The sequence below is a fragment of the Ruditapes philippinarum genome, unplaced genomic scaffold (genome assembly GCF_026571515.1).
Source record: "Ruditapes philippinarum isolate M1 unplaced genomic scaffold, ASM2657151v2 ctg132_1_1_1_1, whole genome shotgun sequence".
NCBI classification, from domain to species: domain Eukaryota; kingdom Metazoa; phylum Mollusca; class Bivalvia; order Venerida; family Veneridae; genus Ruditapes; species Ruditapes philippinarum.
Genome location: NW_026860195.1, coordinates 154,328 through 174,958, shown reverse-complemented (window position 1 = coordinate 174,958; position 20,631 = coordinate 154,328). Strand labels below are relative to the sequence as shown.

At 33.1% G+C, this 20,631-nt stretch overlaps 1 protein-coding gene across 1 annotated transcript; it reads left to right on the top strand.

Moving 5' to 3' along the window:
- The first annotated feature begins 1,176 nt into the window (after nucleotides 1–1,176).
- Nucleotides 1,177–20,208, top strand: LOC132759181 (dihydroxyacetone phosphate acyltransferase-like). Its single transcript, XM_060750905.1, has 14 exons — nucleotides 1,177–1,317; nucleotides 4,541–4,737; nucleotides 5,231–5,407; nucleotides 6,001–6,130; nucleotides 7,121–7,324; nucleotides 8,162–8,313; nucleotides 9,543–9,673; nucleotides 10,291–10,511; nucleotides 12,405–12,662; nucleotides 14,825–14,904; nucleotides 15,587–15,727; nucleotides 17,241–17,452; nucleotides 18,310–18,371; nucleotides 19,415–20,208. The coding sequence occupies exons 1-14, from the start codon at nucleotides 1,281–1,283 to the stop codon at nucleotides 19,495–19,497; spliced, it is 2,085 nt and encodes a 694-aa protein (XP_060606888.1). The 5' UTR covers nucleotides 1,177–1,280; the 3' UTR covers nucleotides 19,498–20,208.
- Nucleotides 20,209–20,631: the final 423 nt, after the last annotated feature.

The following is a 20,631-nucleotide window of genomic DNA, read 5'->3' as shown; positions in this document are numbered from 1 at the left end:
ATATACATGCTAATATTCAGTCCCATGATTATTTGATTCAGTGTTAAACAACAGTTTTACCGTGAACAAAATATATCGAAATTAATAAGGGTTATACAAACTCTAATTTAGAATAATATGGTATTCTTCAGGCTGTTATGTTATAACTCCACGTGGTCGAGAGGTTTATACGCTCGCTTTGAAAGCGAGAGGTCTGGTGTTCAAATCCCAGTAAAGGCAAATTATGTTTTTTGTTTTTCTTTTTTAATTGTTTAAGCCAAATAAACATTGAATTGAATATCAGTGTTGCAATAAGTCTTAAAGCCAATTTAATTACTATAGTTATAAAACAGCATTGGTGACACTATGCAAACAAATTGGTTTATAATCTCACAACCTTCACCTTTCTGACATTCTGAGACCCAAACAAATTCATTGCTTTCTGTGCTTTGATTTATATATTGTATTTGGGCCGTTTCACTTTGATTATTCTTCATTTTCTTGGTGTGTGTGTGTGTGTGTGTTGGGTTTATTTACCATCGCCACCGGTTTAAAACCATATGGGCGAGCATATGCTTCATTTATTATAGGGAAAACACTTTATTTAGTTAATATCTGCATATGTGACTAGTGAGTACATTATTTCCTGCCCCAACAATGCAAAATAATTGCACTGGATGGGGCCGGAAAACGGTTTGAAGGACTGATCGAGTAAGTCACTGAAGCACAAACTTCAAGTAGCTGAAAATAAGGTGACTTTTATGAAAAAAAAAACACCATAGAGCTCTACCACAAAAAATACATGTAATACATTAAATTAAAGAAGATAAATAAACCACGCATAAAACGGTCAATCTAGTTCTATAAATAAGACTTTGATGATGATATGATAATGAGCCTAGACTGCTGATTTTGTCGTTCTTGACAGACCGGACGAGACCGGCAATTAGGATACTGCCGATTGAAAAACATGATTAGAATCCTTCATTTGAACCAGCGGTCAAGGACGCACAATAGTTTTTTCAGGAAGTTAAATTTTTCCAAATACAAGTACATGTATTGGTGGTCATGCTATCCGATAATTATGATAAAATTTGACTCAATTTGAATGTCGTATTACTTTAACCGTTTTCCGGTAGTGGTCTTGCGACTCTGTCCAGCCAATCAGCGCCCTTCATTATGTTGTGTCAAAACAAATGCACAAACTTAAATTTTGTACTTTGGAATGTAATGTATTTAAAAGGACTATCTTGATATCTTCTAGCCCAGAGGTTAAATTATCCACCAATCAATATAGTAAAATGTCGGGTCAGTCAAGAAATTCCTGGATTTTAAAAGGTGAGTTGGACAGTTGCACCTTTTTATGACTGTTGATTTGGTTCACCCGGCTTGTACATGCAGTTGTACACATAACATTTTCTAAGTATATATATGTACTATTATACTAAGAAAAGGTTTCAAATCCCTTTGAGTCCTGTCATATAAATATAAATAAAATCCATGACTGTAAATACGATTGTGTAGTAGGTTACCTGTACTGTATGCTTTAAAGTTTAATATGCACGCTTTGCATGAACTGATGAAGTAGCCCTACACTGGTAGTGTTGTGTAAATATACATGTAGCGGAACATTTTCTTGCATATCAGATAGGATTGTCAATGTTTACACTGGCGATAGAAAAACTTGTCTTACAATCCAGTGTAAGACGAGGCGAGGCCTCTTGCTTGAAACGACATTGCACCTTTCATGAATGAATTGTGTCACACTCACAGCGTGAGAAAAATGTGAAGCCTGACTGGGATTTGAACCCGGGACTCTCGGAATACCTTGTCACTGCAGTACGGACTGAGCTATCTGGCTGCTTACACATCTCCCATAAATAGTGAACAGTTCTGAACCATGACATAGTCCCCTGCTACATTGAAATTAATCCTCGAATTTCACAGAGCAATGTAAATTAAACTAAGCTAAATCCAGTGATGGATCCCCGTTGGGCGCCAAATCAGTGGGTGAGAAAAATGTGCAGCCTCACCGGGACTCAAACCAAGGACCCTCAGAATACCGTACCGGGGCTCTACCGACTGAGCTATCCGTCTGCTTACACATCTTCTCCCCTAAATAGTGACAGTTCTAAACGGTGACAATTACATTTTTAAGATGACAGCGTTTTGCCGCTATGAGAAATAAAAATGTTAAATGAAAGTATAAGTTTTTATTATTTCTTTTCGAAATATTATTTATAAGTAAGACATGTATGCAAGAAATAGGATTTTAGACTCTGGGTATCATCACAGAATGACAGATATAGGAAAATCTAGCTCTCAAATAACTGTATAGTGGTAACTCTGCAGAGCCTCGTTACCACCATTAACAGTTACTCTTGAGCAGCCAGTGTAAGATTATAAATCTTGTGTAATTGAATAAAGGTCAGCTTAGCCCTGAATCTAACTTGGCTGCAAGGAAATCTTGGCCCTATGCAACTCAGCATGGATCAACTCATTAATGCAGGTATTCATAATATTGTGCATTGTCTTTTTGAGCTGGCTCAGGGTGAGCTTTTCGGATCATTGAATGCCCGTTGTCCGTAAACTGTCGTCCAACCACACTTAGTTATTAAAAACACTATTATTCAAATTTTTGTCTCAGTTGCCATCAAACTTGGTCAGGATGTTTGCCCAAGTAATTGCTCAGACAAGTTCGAAAGAACTAGGTCACAGGAACCAAAAATAAAAAGGTCTTGTTAACGCTCCAGTGGCTGTATACTGTTTTGGTCATCTGGGGTCAAAAATTAGGTCACACAGCCGAAATATGTAAAAACCTTTTTAACACTAGAGGCTTACCGCTACTGTTTTGGGCCAAATAACCTGGAAATTGGTCTGAAAGATTGTTTAGATGATTTCTAGCACAAGATAGAATATCATTCATCTGGGGTTAAAAACTAGGTCACACTGCCCAAATGGAAAAACCTTGCCTACTGTTGCAGTCTAGATATCCTGGAAATTGGTCAGGAATGTTTTTTTTGTGAATACAAGCTCAAGTTTGAAATAAAAAAAACTACGGTATGTCACGCAGCTCATATATATATTGTTAATACTCTAGAGCCCAGATATCCTGGATGTTGGTCAGATAGGTTGTTAATATGTTGATTTCTAGCTCATCTTTAAAGAAGGGTCATCTTGGGTCAAACTTTGGAAAAATCATGTTAACAAATAATAATAAATGTAAAATTTGCAGCCCAAATATCCTGAAAATTTGTGGGCAAGGTTGTTAAAATGATTGCTAGGTCAGGTTTGAATATAGGTACATGTACATTTGTAGGTCATCAGGGGTCAAAAACTAGGTGACAGCCCATATACGGAAAAATCTTGTTTACATTTCACTATTCCAGGTGCAGATATGAACTTTATAATATATATATCCGTTTATTTTTTAAGATTATGACATTTTATCTACTTTTCATTCATTGGTAACAATATTAATTAACAGCCTTAATAATCAGGTGAGCGATATACATTGTAAGGGCCATCATGGCCCTCTTATTAGGTATAGACTATCCTAGTTTAAGATATCCAGCTAGTTTACTGAACATTGGTGGTCCTACTCATGTGCCCGTTTGTGCCAGAAATAATGCCTGCAGTGGCACCTGAAGTATTCCTTCACTTCTAAAATTGGAAAGTCTCCATATGACCTATACTGTGTTTGTGCAAAGTAAAACCCAACAAAAAAGGCTAGACAGTACTAGACAGTCATAAAAGATAATGAAAACTATAAATAAATTAACCAATTATATTTTCTTCTCTAATCATTGTTGAAAAATTTTGCCTCTAAACAGTAAACATGATGAGAATAAAAATCCATAGCTGTAACAAAAATTTGTGTTGGCTGGAGAGTATATAAATTAAAATCAGCTCGGCATTGTCCATATACCCATATGTTAACTGGCAAAACAATCTTGCCCATTAAAAATTAAGACTATTATTTTCAGTTTACTTGTTTCAAATTACTTCAAATAATTTTTTTGTAACAAAAATCAACAATTTCTTTTACTTCCAAGGACAACAATATTTTGATACTTCTTCTAATGCCTATCTGTAAAAACCGGTTTGATTGCATGGCTAAAAATAGCTTTATTAGGAAATGCGAATCACAATGAAGGCAAAACATGTAAGGTGGTAATCAGATCTACATGTAAGAAATAAGTAGATCTGAACTTTAGTCAGATTGATGAATGTTTATGCCTCATTATTCAAAATAACCAACTACAAGTCTGCAATAAATAATTTTTCATCAACAGTTTTATATTTCGGTTGTTAAGTACTTAATGTAACAGCTGTACATGTAGTTAAATATTTTACCTGTGAAATTCAGTGATTACGACACACCTTTTTTGGTGCTGTTGAGTGAATGAGTATATTTTTAGTCAGGACTTAATTTCAAAGTTTATCTGATCCATGAAACCCACAAAAAATTAATCACCCACAAATAATAATGATTTCACAGTATTTTACTCCTTTAAACAGTGAGCCAATTAAACTATCCCATCTTTTATAATTTTGATAGATGATCCTCGCTTGGTGTCAGCACGACAAAAAGATTTCTTTGTTGATATTTTGGATGAAAGACGAAACACAAGTGATGTAAGCTGGGCTCTTCGACAAAGAGAAGTACCTGCATACAAGTACAATGAACCCAGGTCACCAGCTGAGGTCAAACAAGATGTTTTAAATAGTGACAGAGTCAAATTTGCTGTAGAGAAGGTAATTTACATCATATTAAATCTTTGTAGTTCTGAAAGAATTAAATAAGTTTGATATCATTTGGCAGTAGTGCTTTTAGCTTAAATTGGTACAAAGGTCAGTCACAATTGAAAAGTACCTGTAAAACTAATGTGTTTCCTTTAACTATTAGCAACTTCAAGTTAATTAGTTATACCATCTGAATACCATATCACAGAACTTTCTAATGACTGTGCAATCTGGCCACTTACATTTTGTACACACTATCTCCCCAAATTAGTGAACAGTTTCATACCTTGACATATGTAAAGTTATGCCGCTTTTTCAACTGATATTTTTTTGTTTTTCAACTAAAATTTTTTTGTCATGTCAAGTTCAATTTTCTTAGAATCTATCAATGTTGTTCACTTCAAACTTGATATATACATGTTCACTTCTAAATATGACACCATTACAGAAGGGCAGGTAATCTTAAAATTTATTTTTGTAAAGTTATGCACTCTTTTTGATATAGATATGTGAAGAAACTGGATCATCACTAGAAGATGTAATGAAAGAGGCAGAGGCTGTGGTGGATGAGATGGCTCACAATTTACGTGTTGGTGTAATTCGTGGATTTGCAATTTTTCTTGTGAAAGTCATGAAAAGTCTTTTCCAGAGAATCTATGTCAATGAAGAGGCCATTCAAAAGGTAAGAAAGCATATGACATTTTTGTTTGGTTAACTACCTTATAATTTTAAGGTATATTTTCTGGAGGTTTCTCATGTTAAGTAAATTATTGATACTCTATGTTAACGATATATTGAAGTTATTTGAATTTACGTATATATTTTGGATGAACTAATTAAAAAATTTACTGATGGAGTTCCACTTTTATTTCAACATTATATGTTTAAACCAGACCCACGGACAGAATTGCTATTTAGCTTCAATCAATGAAATGAATGAGTTTATGTAAGCTGGAGCCCTGTAATCTTTTGCTTCCATGTTTTGAAATGATGTACATGCAAGCTCATTTGACATAATTGTAAGTTACAAACAATAATTATGTTTTGTTTCACATGTTAGGTTTTATTTGACATTGATTTTTGTTAGGTGATGCATACAAATGATTAGATACTTTTGTTTCTGGTTTTATAAGTTCTTAACAATGTGGTGGTACTTTATTAGGCAAATGCAGTCTATGGCCCTATCAAAGATCCAATGGATCTATCAAGTTTATTAGAGGGAAAAAGGGGTATCATTTATATTATTAACAGGAAAGTTTTTATGTTGTTTTTCAGGTTCGAGCAATGATGAAAGAATATCCGATATTATTAATGCCTAGTCACCGTAGTTACCTTGACTTTTTACTCATGTCTTATGTGTTCTTTCATTATGACCTACCACTGCCTGTGATTGCTGCAGCTATGGGTATGTCTTATTGTTAATATTATCATTATAAACTAACTAAATCTTGTTAAAAGGAAACTGCATTTTGAGCTTATATTAGATTTTATGATAGCATGATGTGGGACATATGTTTACAGTTGTAATATAAAGTAAGAATATCTCAATCCAAACCATTGTAGTAAATGTTGATCACCAAATTTCATAGGATTGATCCCTTGGTGGCCTTCTACTATAAAGTTATGAATAAGTATTTTCCATGTCAAATTGGATTAAATGAATTTGATTATTTGAGCATAAACATATTCCATTTCTCTTGAATCCTTAGATTGTTATTCTTTATAACTGTCTTTTTGTGGGCTGGTGCCTATTAGCCTGGTGTATATTAGATATAAATCTAATGATATTGATGATATATTGATATTGAATGACAACTATCAGCAATACACTGCTGTATTTATAGTAACTTATAACTCAAGTCTATAATTTACTTTCACACCTGTTCAAATGATTTCAGTAAAATACATGTTCTGTCTATACAATTTAGTCAATTATAATGTGTCTTGTTTATAAATGATTGATTTTTTTTTCTTGCCCTTTTTTGTCGGCACTGCTATGAAATATGTCAGTTATTTAATGACAGCATAGTTTTAGATATGGGCATCTGCTAAATTAGTGAAAATTATCAATGATTTTAAATGTGTATTGTTTGTTGATCAACAGAAAAATACCAGTGATACATCAATATCATTTCTATTGATGACAGCTCTATTTAATGGGGGATAGATAATTCAATCAATTTTAACAATTATGTAGCCCTTTTCAGTTTTTCGTTATATGAACCTCCAAACAAAACAATTTTATCAAAGTATAAAAATATGCTTTTTTAAATTTTGATTTGTCTTTCACATTTTCTCTTACTTCTGTATAAATCAATGTACAAAAATGTCTCATTCACATAGCATTTATGTTTGAAATAGCTCCACATATATCTCATGTTATTCTATATTTCAGACTTTATGGGTATGAAATTTTTTGGTTGGTTGTTACGTAACTCTGGAGCATTTTATATACGCCGCAGCTTTGGTGATGACCAGTTGTATTGGGCAGTGTTCACCGAGTACGTACAGACACACATTTGTAATGGTGACTCACCGGTAGAATTCTATGTTGAAGGAACAAGAAGTCGGACACAGAAATCATTGTGTCCAAAATTTGGTAAATCATGTTTTCATGTGTTTTTATAATTTTAGTTATTTACATGTATAAGCATTTTACTATTTGTAGGATTGGAAGTGTTCTTTTCTATTCAGTATGTCAGCAAGAGATATGATTTCGGTAATCAAACTGTTTTAAATTTTAAGTAGAAAACTAGATAGGTTTCTTTTAGAATGGGATCGTAAGCTAACTTGGGAAGAGAATATCTACTTTGAAGACTTTTATAGGAATTCACACATTTATATCGTCTTTAAAATTTCAATGCCTAAGGGTTAGATGATTGGCATGTAGCATCACTTTGTGATTCTCTTTATAATTTTTATAAATAATACAACTAATGTCAAAATTGGCCCACTCCCGGGATAATTTTGTTTATATTAACTAAGAAAAACACATCAAAGATCTTCTTCTGTGAAACTACAATGCCCAGAGCTTAGATATTTGGGCATATAGGAAAAAAATTAAAAAATCTTTATCTGTCACACCCTAATGCCTAGATCTTTGATCTTTAATCATAATGTGTAGCATTGTTTGATTAATCAGTACCAAGTTTGTTCAAATCATGACCCAGAGGTTCAAATTGGCCTCTCTCTTTACTGTCTTGTGATGACAAAAAGTGATTTAGAAAACAATGTATGGAATACAAAAACGCAATTTGCAATAACTCTTGAAAAGTATTGTTATCAATATGCTTTTGAAGTAGAACATACTGTATGATTAAAATATTAATGAATAAATGTAGATTTACATAGTAAAATTCAAATTACATTTTTGACCGCAATACACTTGAATATTTTAGTGTTTTGTATTCATAATAATGACTAATATTGGTGTCAGGCATGATGTCAGCATGTTTAGAGCCATACTTCAAGGCCCAGGTACCTGATATAATGATTGTTCCTGTGAGTATATCATATGACAGGGTGCTAGAGGAGAAGTTGTATGCTTATGAACTACTTGGTGTCCCTAAACCTAAAGAATCGGCATCAGTAAGTTATTTTGTCCATGGCATTTCTCTTATAGCAATTTCAACATTTAAGCTTAGATTTGTATACTGTATAGCGCATTATATCTGCGGTGTCAAATGTTGGCATTTTTTAAAGTGTTTTGAATTGGCAGGGTCATAAATTGGCGCAAACGCTTTTAGACCGCCAAATTAAAACACTTGTTGGCATAAATATGGGGTCATGAATTGGCGATTACAAATAAAGAATAAAAAAAATAAATAAAAATAACACCGGTCACGCAGCCTTTATCTTTACATCGTGCTAATTCTTATAATTAACTGGGATCAGACAGGTGTAAATATGGTACCGTGTGGTAACTGGACCATGGAATTCTTTTCAGCTTACTTGTAATGTTTATTTTTATTACAAATAATCAAGGGAGATTACTCGGACAAACCAAAGCTATTTTACCATGAGTTGTCTACCTTTCAAAGAATAATGGCGATGATCTAAAATGGCGGTGCTTTAAATTGGCGGTGTTTTGAATTGGCGCTACTGACCCTGACCGCCAATATAGCCAAATATAAACCCCCGCCAAAATAAGTACTTATACAGTATATGTAATACAAGTGTACATTTGTAATAGGTGAAAGCTTTATTCAAGTTTATTTACTTGTCTGTCATCATTCACATTTTCTTTTGCTAAACCACATGGTAGATTTGGACCAAACAGCACAGAAATGATCTTGAAACATTTATCTTTAAACATCAGTACTATTGAAACTTATTCATGCTTTCAGATTTTAAAATTATACTAAAATTTTAATGTCTTACACATTAGGTAGTTAATTTGGGTGGCCCTTTAACTTTGGGTGGAGAAAGTGTTGACTAGGGTCAAGAATAAGGTTACCAGACTGATAAAAATAGATTTTTACATTTTTGCTAATGCACCATTATAAATATTGACTAATGATTTCATATTTGATAGATAGGTAAGATAGCCTGGGTGGTTTTATAATTGTGGGTGGACTTTGGGGTTCCTTCGGCCAGGGTCACTGGTGCTAAAAATTGATTTCCCACTGTGTTTATTTATTGACTGATGTGTATTGAAATACATTGACAAATGTACAGGTTCAAAGAACATCCATCCTTAGGCTGAATTTTGATTAATGAGATGTTTGTTTGTAAATTTATAACATACTCTTACATAAACTTTGATTTCATTAATAAAGAGATTAACATTAATCTAGATATTTTATATATATGTATAGGGTGTGTTCAAAGCCAGAAGTATATTGTCAGATGATTATGGGAATGTTCATATATTTATTGGAGAGCCTGTTTCAATTAGAAACTACTCTATAGATTCTGTGGATAGAACATCACATAATTTATCACCAAGGTATTGTTTTCATTTCATAATAAGCTATGTTCATATTTACACCAAGGAAATGTTGTTCTTATTGACACAAGGGCATAATTATGCATCTTTTGTCAGCTCAGATTGGATTGAGACAATTAAATCTGTTTACAATACCACCATAAGTAGACTATGTGTAGGGTATAAGACCTATGTCCCTGTTTTTGAGGTTATGGCAGGGAATTGAACTTAGTGTATTTATCACATAGTCTTTATATTAGCGCAGTTGGAGTTTGTGTCTAGTTTTCCTGGTGACGGAAGACCTCAGAAGTGCAATTGATGAACTTTTTTATTACCACTATTATTTTTGAATATATATTGGGTGTCCTTGGCTGAGTGGTTAAGAACATTAACTTTAAACCACTTGCCTCTTACCAATATAGCTTCTAGCTGAGCAACTATTTAAATGTATTTAACACTTAAATTGATTTTCAACTGTAAAGGTGTATTTAAGACTTAAATTGATTTTCAACTGTGTAAGTGTATTTTAGACTTAAATTGATTTTCAACTGTGTAAATGTAATAAAAACTTTCGGTGACATAATACAGGATAGTTAGATAGCAGATGATGTTTTAAAGATTTCAAAATCTATTTTCAGGTATATTGCTAGTCTGTCATTCCAAGAGCAAGCATTGATACAAAAGTTATGTTACAATATAACATTACAGCAGTTAAGAAATATGGCAATTGCTCCCTGGTCCATGATAGCAGCAGTATTGTTGCAAAATATGGAGGGTATACCAATGAAACAATTGATAAAAGAAGTAGATTGGTTGAAACGACAAGCATCAAATCTTGGTGCATATATAGACTGGCCAGGTATGTTTGACTAATTTGGAAATAAATAATTTCACACCTACAGTCAAATCAAATCAAACAAAAAACCTTGTCACCAGTTTAGGGCATGCTACATCACAAGGTTAAATCTTTGCCATGTAATAGGTCATCTAAAGAAAGCCTTGGTTACACTTTTATTGTTCATCAAACATTTTCCATATTTTTGTCATATATATAACAGAATAAAATTTTGAGAAAAAAAAATAGATCATAGGGTCTTTTTTATATTCCTCAATAAGTTCTGTTTTGTTAAGTTTTTTTAAGAATGAACATATGTTTATATATTTAAAATTTGAGAAATATACTAAGTTGAGTGATTAAGTTTGGTTTGACAACCACATATTTCTCTTCAGTGCTTTATGTCTAAATGAAAGTTAGGGTATTGTTATCCCCCGCCGATGGAATCGGGAGGGGGATATAGTTTTGGCGTTGTCCGTCCATCCGTCCGTCCGAATTTCGTTTCCGGAGTAGTTCTCTGCAACTAATGGCTGGAATTCAACGAAACTGTATGGGAATGTTGATCAGCATGTGAAGTTGTGCACCTGGGTATTTTCGTCTGGATATTTTTAGTATTTTTAGAGTTATTGCCCTTGACTTAGTAAAACGTCCGAATTTCGTTTCCGGAGTAGTTCTCTGCAACTAATGGCTGGAATTCAACGAAACTTGATGGGAATGTTCATCAGCATGTGAAGTTGTGCACCTGGGTATTTTCTTCTGGATATTTTTAGTATTTTTAGAGTTATTGCCCTTGACTTAGTAAAATTTTGTAATTTTCAACTTGTGTCGCATGTAACTCAAAAAGTATTTGACCTAGAGTCATGAAACTTTACAGGAATGTTAATCAGTATGTGTAGTTGTGTACCTGGGTATTTTCATCCAGATATTTTTAGCATTTTTAGAGTTATTGCCCTTGACTTAGTAAAATTTTGTAATTTTCAACTTGTGTCGCATGTAACTCAAAAAGTGTTTGACCTAGAGTCATGAAACTTTACAGGAATGTTGATCAGTATGTGTAGTTGTGCACCTGGGTATTTTCATCCGGATATTTTTACTATTTTTAGAGTTATTGCCCTTGACTTAGTAAAATTTTGCAATTTTCAACTTGTGTCACATGTTACTCAAAAAGTATTTGACCTAAAGTCATGATACTTTACAGGAATGTTGATCAGCATGTGTAGTTGTGCACCTGGGTATATTCGTCTGGATTTATTTAGTATTTTTAGAGTTATTGCCCTTGACTTAGAAAATGTTTGCAATTTTCAACATGTGTCGCATGTAACTCAAAAAGGATTTGACATAGAGTCATTTAACCTTATTGGAAAGTTGCTCAGCATATTTAGTTTGTTCCTGGGGTTTCGCTTGTGGATTTATCCAGTATTTGTAGAGTTATTTCCCTTGAAAAACTGTTTCATTATGTTGTTATTTGATCCTTGAGTGCTTGAGTTAGAATCGACCAACTTTACAGGAATAATGATCAACATCACTAAATTACGAATAATGAAGTCTGGAGATTAAGATGTTTTTACATCTAGGTGAGCTATTGTGATCCCCCACCGTCCGTCGTCATGCGTCGTCAGCAATTTCTTTAAACAACATCTCCTCAGAAACAAATGACTGCACAGCAACCAAACTTTACAGGAATGATCCTAGGGTGGTCCCCTGCCAAAGTTGATCAAATGGTTCCGGTCTGTTGCATAGCCTTATGTCTTCAGTTGTTGTGTTAATAATAACCAGTACTCGGCGGGGGATATAAATTCAACGAATTTGCTTGTTATATTACATATAAGAATGTATATTATATTTTTTTTTTACATTTTAGTAAATGGTGTTATATAACATATCAGAATTGATATTTTTTTTTTTTTTACATTTAAGTAAACGAGTCAGCAGAGGCAGTTATTAGACATAACATATTCACACATAAAAATATTGCACACATAACTGCAGAGGATATAGTTGAACTGGTAGCAGTTGATGATACATTAGTCAATCAAACTGGAGATAATTTAATGACATCAGCAGCACAAGAAATGATGGTTTGTCTCTATAGAAACCAGCTGTTAAATGTATTTGTGCGTGTGGCACTTATAGCAATTCCCATAAATACTTGTGTTCAAGACACTTTTCCTGTATGTAAGTATTTATGTTGATAACTTTTACAAATAGATTTTATCTTTATTATAAGTTACTCACATTCTGTTCTTGTTAAAAAAAATCACCTTGTCATGTAATGTATGGTGGGTTGTGTATGTGAGGAGGGGAGCATTTAGTGTTATCCTTGTCTGTACATTAGTGTGTTTGTAAGAAAAAAATACACATTTTGTTTCTACTCCATAACTTCTGTATACATAATGAGTTTTCAATATAAATAGTGCACATGACCATAATAAGTAGATGATATGTGGCATGAAAGATGCATGACACTAGTTCAAAGGTTATTCTCTTTTCAAAATAAACCATGTCTTTGTAAAAGTCAAAGATCAAAATTCCTTTCCTGGGACCTGTTTTTAGCTCACCTGTCACAAAGTGACAGGGTGAGCTTTTGTGATCGCTTTTCGTCCGGCGTCCGTCGGTCGTAGTCCGTCCGTCCGTAAACTTTTACTTTAAATGACATCTCCTCATAAACCACTAAGCCAATTTCATCCAAACTTCACAGGAATGTTCCTTTGGTGGTCACCTTTAAAAATTGTTCAAAGAATTTAATTCCATGCAGAACTCTGGTTGCCATGGCAACCAAAAGAAAAAACTTTAATTATCTTCTTTAAAAAAAACCTAAGAGCTAGAGCTTAGATACTTGGCATGAAACATCTTCTAGTGAGTGTCTACCAAGTTTGTTCAAATAAAAGCCCTGGGGTCAAAATGGGCCCCGCCCCAGGGGGTCATTGATTTTCCCTATATGCACATAGTAAAAACTTAAAAAATCTTCTTTTAAAGAACTCAAAGAGCTAGAGCTAAGATATTAAGCATGAAACATGTTGTAATGGCTGCATGGGTGTCTACCAAGTTTGTTCAAATAAAAGCCCTTGAGTCAAAATTGGCCCCGCCTCAGGGGGTCATTGATTTTCCTTATATGTTTATAGCAAAAACTTAAAAAATCTTCTTTGAAAAAACCCAAATAGCTACAGTTTAGATATTAAGCATGAAACATCTTCTAGTGAGTGTCTACAAAGTTTGTTCAAATAAAAGCCCTGGGGTCAAATTGGCCCCGCCCCGGGGGTCATTGATTTTCCTTATATGTGTATAGCAAAAACTTAAAACTCTTCTGTGAAAAAACCGAAATAGCTAGAGTTAGCATATTCAGCATGAAACAACTTCTAGTTAGTGTCTACAAAGTTTGTTCAAATAAAAGCCCTGGGGTCAAAATTGGCCCCGCCCCAGGGGGTCATTGATTTTACCTATATGCACATAGTAAAAACTTAAAAAATCTTCTTTTAAAGAATTCAAAGAGCTAGAGCTAAGATATTAAGCATGAAACATGTTCTAATGGGTGTCTACCAAGTTTGTTCAAATAAAAGCCCTGGGGTCAAAATTGGCCCCGCCCCAGGGGGTCATTGATTTTCCTTATATGTATATAGCAAAAACTTAAAAAATCTTCTTTGAAAAAACCCAAATAGCTACAGTTTAGATATTAAGCATGAAACATCTTCTAGTGAGTGTCTACAAAGTTTGATCAAATAAAAGCCCTGGGGTCAAAATTGGCCCCGCCCCGGGGGTCATTGATTTTCCTTATATGTGTATAGCAAAAACTTAAAACTCTTCTGTGAAAAAACCGAAATAGCTAGAGTTAACATATTAAGCATGAAACAACTTCTAGTTAGTGTCTACAAAGTTTGTTCAAATAAAAGCCCTGGGGTCAAAACTGGCATCCCCCTAGTGGTGTCATTGTTTTTAACTATATGTGAATAGCAAAAACTTTAAAAAATCTTCTTTGAAAAAACCCAATGAGCTTAGATGTTTAGCATGAAACATCTTCTTATGAGTGTCTACCAAGTTTGTTCAAATAAAAGCCCTTGGACTAAAATTGGCCCTGCCAGGAGGGGGAGGCCTATATACAGGTGAGCGACCTCAGGGCCATCATGGCCCTCTTGTTTAGGATTTTCTTTTGATGTGTGAGAGACATATTGCCTTGCTTTCATATTGAATATTTTCTTAACATAGTGTGTCTCATATGCCAGTAGGTATATATCATAAATATTGTCAATATGACAGTAATAAACATATCTTTCAAGATAAATGTTAATTACTACTTTTAATGTAAAATGTAGAAATTGAAAAATTTACAAATCTTGTTTCAGCGGAATTGAAATCCAAGTACACATTGTTAGAAAAGTTGCTAGACAGGGAGTTTATTTTTATGCCCGGACAAACTGACCAGGTAATTTCATTATCTTTTTTAAACCACACACACAGTAAAGTTGGAAACTGGTTATACTGATTTGAGGCTGCTTGTCTGGTTGTGTGTAGACAATTTTTATGTGTGCCTCATCTCAAAAGCCACTCAACCAATTTCGATAAATTTGACTGGAGCAAATGGTATGAAGTCTGTATGCACATACTGTAAGGAATATGTCCTTGACTCATACTAATGGAGCCTTGCCCAGGCTCTATTGATAGTCATCTGATGCTCAGCAAGTGCTTTGTTAACTTTATGGTGAATAAACTCTTGCTCCATTATTCCACATGTCTGTAAGTGCCTTACTCATTCCGTCATAAAATGTTCTTTGTGAAAATAAATATGCACATGCACCGGTGTTTTGTGTTTGTTTGACTGTGTCAAGTTTAGCGTGGCAGGTAACTTTAGTTTATATTAGTTAATCAGTTTAACACATTGTAGTGGCATCACAACTACACAGAAACTTGTGCACTATTTTATCAATGGAGTATCACATTAAAAAATTAGTTAATTTTATATTTGTATCATTAAATGCAGCAAATTTTTTTATCAGAACAAAGAAGAAATAAGACTTGGGTTTTTTTCATGAGCAGATGTCACTTCTTGTTGTGAATATTGTCAAATTGATTGCATCATATAAGAATGTGTATATATTGTATAACAGGATTTTGACTTGGCATTAGCAACTTTGACACATGGCTGTGGAGTGGTTGTAGAGAATGGTAATGTACAGATAAAGAAGTCAACAAACAAGTACACAACATTCTTCAGTAAGATGTTTGAACCCTTCCTCCTTGGATACTGGGTATGATATACAAAAGTTTTGTTATCCCCTACCTATAAAATCAGGAGAGGGAAAATGGAATGTCTTTACTAGTCTGTCTGAATGTCTACATTTGACTTCCTTTCTGTGAACCTACAATACCAACTGATCAGATATTTTAAATGTAGCATTGCCTTGTGTACCTGACAAAAAAATTACATAAATCATGTTCCTTGGGTCTTCATACTTGGTTCAAAGGTTCACATCAACAAGGCAATATGCAGAATCCATGTTGCTTGTATGCTGGATAATGTTAAACCTGAATATCATGTATCAGACAAAAACATCACTTCTAAAATCAATGACGATATTAACCAATCTTCACAGATTGATCGTTCTCAGGATTGATCCTTGGGTGGTCCCCTATCATAGTTGTTTAAATGGTTCTGGTCCTCTACCGAAGTTTATCAAAGTTATTAAAATAAACGTCTAAGGTCACATTTACCTTCATCTTGTGGGGTCATGGGTTTTCCTTTTATGCCTACAGTTAGTGAATATACTTTTCTTTTAAAGATATTTAAACAAATTACATGAAGATCTGTAGGTTATTTAAAATTTAACTGTATAATGCATAAACAAAATTGGACAAGTACACAGCTTCGACAAGCCTTCAGTTATTCTTTATAAAAGTCTTATTTGATTTCTAAAGCTATATACTAGTATATTCCTGCATTGCACTTGTTTAATGTTTAATAAGCTGTTTATTATAAATCCAAATTATATTAAGGAAATGCAACTTGATATTGTTAAAAGTTTGGCATTGCAAGATGCTTGCAACGCTCTTTATAATATTTATTTGAATACTTTTGTTTTGAACTGCTTCAATCATTGATATTACATGGAAAAAGCCAAACACACTTTATTGTCCATATAGGATAATTATAATGGACACTGCAGTGTTTATAATGAAAAAATATTGGATGGTCATGTGGTACAATATAAATGAAATGATTGGATGTATGAACATCCAATCATCCGATACATCCATGTATTAACATTAATTATTATATTAATATACAAAATGTAGAATAATAAATAATTATATTTATACCACTGTTCCATGTCATTAATAATTTTGCTTGAGGAAAGCAGGTTATGAAGGGTGGAGGAACTATCTATTGGAAAATAAGAGAAATAATTGATAGCTTTACAACTTTAATGAAAGCTTTGTTTTGTTACAATATATCTTTTCCCTTATTGTCATCAGAGTGTTTAAATAAAACCTGTTAGAGAGGAATTACATGCATTGGTCTCTTCCCAAATTGAAAGATTTTTATTTCTGAAACAAATTTATGTTGTCAAACTTTGCTGTACTTTTTGTTCAGTAATTAAATAGAAATATTATAGAATTAATAGAGTATGTATTTTTCAAGAGAATTCTTTGAATTTGGAAACAGGAACTGTGTAGTAATTGTTGTGAAAGATTTCAATTTATATTGATTGTTTTGCAACTGTAGGTAACAAATGTCAAAAAGTTGTTGCTATTTTATTACAGGTGATGTGCCGATATCTTTTGTCTATGCAAGCTGGCTCTCATGGTAAGCCATTGGTGAAGTTACCCAAAACCATTTCAAAAGAAGCACAATTGTTGAGCTCACAGCTGATACGAGATGGGCATGTAAACCACAAGGAAATCCTCTCATTAGATATGATGAATAATTCCTTACACTCCTTGTATCACTTAGGGGCCGTACATAAAGAAAAAAGGTTAGTTTATTATTATTCAACATACTGTGATTTACTATTTTGGATATGTATTGTTACTATTTAACCAGTCATAAGGCATCTATAATGTCTGTACAAATATATTTAAGTACATATATGTGTGTGCATACATTTATTATGTTTATATTTGGTTGACTATTAAAAAAAAGTAATGTAGGGTTATCCAGCTTTATGGGTGCATTCATATCAGGGGACAACTTGTATGCAACTTCTCATCTTATTACCTGTTCAAGGTATTTGCTTGAAACTTTACACATGTCTTCAGGAGCATGGTTTAGGTCACTGTCCAGAACTAGAATGGATTTTGTCTGAAAAAATTGTGTTTTGTGATCTTATAAAATTCCTAGTAAAAAGTTTTGCATGTAGCCTATGATGAATTTTCACAACGTGTAGCACTTTGTTGAAGATTCATTACTCTAGAATGGATTTTGATTGTAATAAATCTTTGTAAAAAATTTTACAACAAAACAAAATATAGAATTTCACTACAGGTTCAATTATTTACATGAAACAAGATGATTAATATGTGTCTTGCTCCCAGAATAAAATTCTAACACTATCAGCGATTTTCCTTATATCAACAAAGGAGGCCGGACACGTGATATTTTTCACAGTAGATGCACTCGCCTTTCTCATTTCTTCCCTTCATATTTGCAAACCAAGACATTGACGGTGCCACTTTGTTTGAAAAATCTGATAAAAAAATAACAACTTTTTTTGTTGAATTTTGCTCTGAAAACTATCTAGAATGATAGAAAATGGTCTAAAAAAATAAACCTGAACACCAATATCTTTAATTCTTTCATTAAAGCTGTAATTAATATATTTATATTATTTAGAGATGGGTCTACGTACATGTATCCAAATCTGGTGATATTATCCAGGGTTACAGAAGATCTAAGTAAGTATGAGTTTAGAAATGTAGATTATTCACTTAAATGTTTTTTACACCTGAAAGAATTTCATCATAAAATGATATGCACCAGGTTTGGGCTTCCTCTGATTCAAGGTTGAGGATGCACCAGGTTTGGACTTCCTCTGATCAAGGTTGAGGTTGAAATCCAAATTTAAGTATAAATAAAAAGGAGCATACCATGTTAAACTACAATGCTAAAAGATATTTAGCTTGTAGTGTCACCTTGTGGTGCTCTACAAATGTTATTAAAATCTTGACCCTTCTGTCAAAATTGTCCCTTTCCAGGGAGTTTAGTCTTTTAGTTTCTTCAGTTTGACTGGTGAAAAAACAGTTTTTGAATCTTCTTGTGTGAAACTGCAATGTCTAGATACAGGTTTTGAGAGTCTAAACTCTAGAGAGTTATATGAATTATGCACCAAGGTTAAAAAGAAGATTAGTTTTGATTAGTTTTGATTTGACATTAGGGCTTTACCCATCATTATAGTGCTCTCAACTGTATGTATGGACGTCCTGTTAGCCATGTCTGATCAATTACTTCTGAAAGAATAAACTGTGGTTTATGTTATGTCATAAGCTAGGTCACCAGGTTAAATCAAAGAAAAAACATATTAACATTCTAGAAAATGTCAAAATGTTTATATCAACCGTTGCTGGTGACAACTGAAATTACCCATGAGACAAGTACAAACCAACATCACTTGGCACTACTACCATGGTAGTGCTGCACTGTTCACTAATAAGTCAGTACTGATTTTGCGATTTTTTCTAATAAGTCCATTAAGGATATTTTGCATGTTTGCCAAATCTCTACCTCTTATCTACATTGTTATACATGTAGTTACACTATCCAGCACTGTGAAAACCTGTTTAGGATTAGATCTTATTGATACCTTCATCAATGAAATTATTCTAATTCAAAGGCTGTTGCCATAATCTAAGTAAATGTCTTCATGATACATTGACCAAGTTTCAACATCAGCAATTTCTTTTTACATATCTATTGTTGACATTTTTTTCTTTATTTTCAGGCAAATTTGTTGATGTTCCACCATTACCACAGACAATTATAAATGTTGATACCAAAACAGTTATTGTTGATGCAAAATTGTAGGCAATATAAGATAATCCAAGTTTTATGTAAACAATGCTTAATTGTTAAGATCATAGTAATATAGTTATCAGTAAAATACCATAATGTGAAGAAAGTCTGTCAAGTATGTATTGTGAAATAATGGGCTTATTTAAGATGGCAACTTTGACACAAAGTAAATTTCAATCAGAAATTAAGTCTAAACACTAAAAAAACGAAGCAAGGAATATTCTGTTGTATCATCTTGGACTTAAAAGAACTTATACCGACTCAATATATCATGGATAACATGCTTTATGCAAATGTGATATTATACAACATGGATAATGTGCTTAATGTCAACATGACATAATACAATATAGATAATGTGCTTGACATAATACAATATAGATAATGTGCTTGATGTCAACATGACATAATACAAATAGATAGCATGTAAACATGCATATATGTCATATAACATTGATAATGCGCTTGATGTCAACATGACCTTAAACAACATGGACAATGTGTTTAATGTGAGCATGACAAAGTATGACATGAAAAATTGTATGAAGTCACCTTTGCCTTTCTGCTTTATGTACCACAATGCTGTTCTATCCCTTTATGCATTCTAAATGACATTGTGTATATATATTCAATATATTTATCATGTGTGTTAAATTATATAGAACAATTTATTATCAAGATTAGTATCTTAAGCCAATAAACTTTGATATTTATACTACTGTATCAATCGTAACTTTTCACTTCTAAGTTCCCATGAGCTCGGAGGTAAGCTATTAGGATGGAAATCTGTCTGTCCTTAGCTGTTATTCACAATTTCTTTCTTCCTAATATATAAATATGTAATTTATATATCTTGCACATGGGTCACTAAATTTATATAAAGTGTTTGAACATGGGTCATCTCGGATGAACAAAACTTGTTATCAGTCTAGAGGCTACTGTTTTGATCAAAACATCCTAAAAAAAGGTCAAGTTCGAATATGTCGAACTGTCCTAACATAGTTTGTATGACCAAGGGTCATTATTCGTAATTCTACATTTTGGGAGTTATACATATGGAGTGATGCTTCGATTTTTTGTCAAAATTTCTTTTAAAGAAGAACAATTATTGATATCAACAGGAAACTATAAAAACTTGATACGCAT

Bases quoted from the DNA above. Each gene is read 5' to 3' on its own strand.
- LOC132759181 (XM_060750905.1), top strand. From the start codon at position 1,281: ATGTCGGGTCAGTCAAGAAATTCCTGGATTTTAAAAG. The intron at 8,314-9,542 runs GTAAGTTATTTT...ATATATGTATAG, and splicing joins AACCTAAAGAATCGGCATCA to GGTGTGTTCAAAGCCAGAAG. The intron at 9,674-10,290 runs GTATTGTTTTCA...ATCTATTTTCAG, and splicing joins TCACATAATTTATCACCAAG to GTATATTGCTAGTCTGTCAT.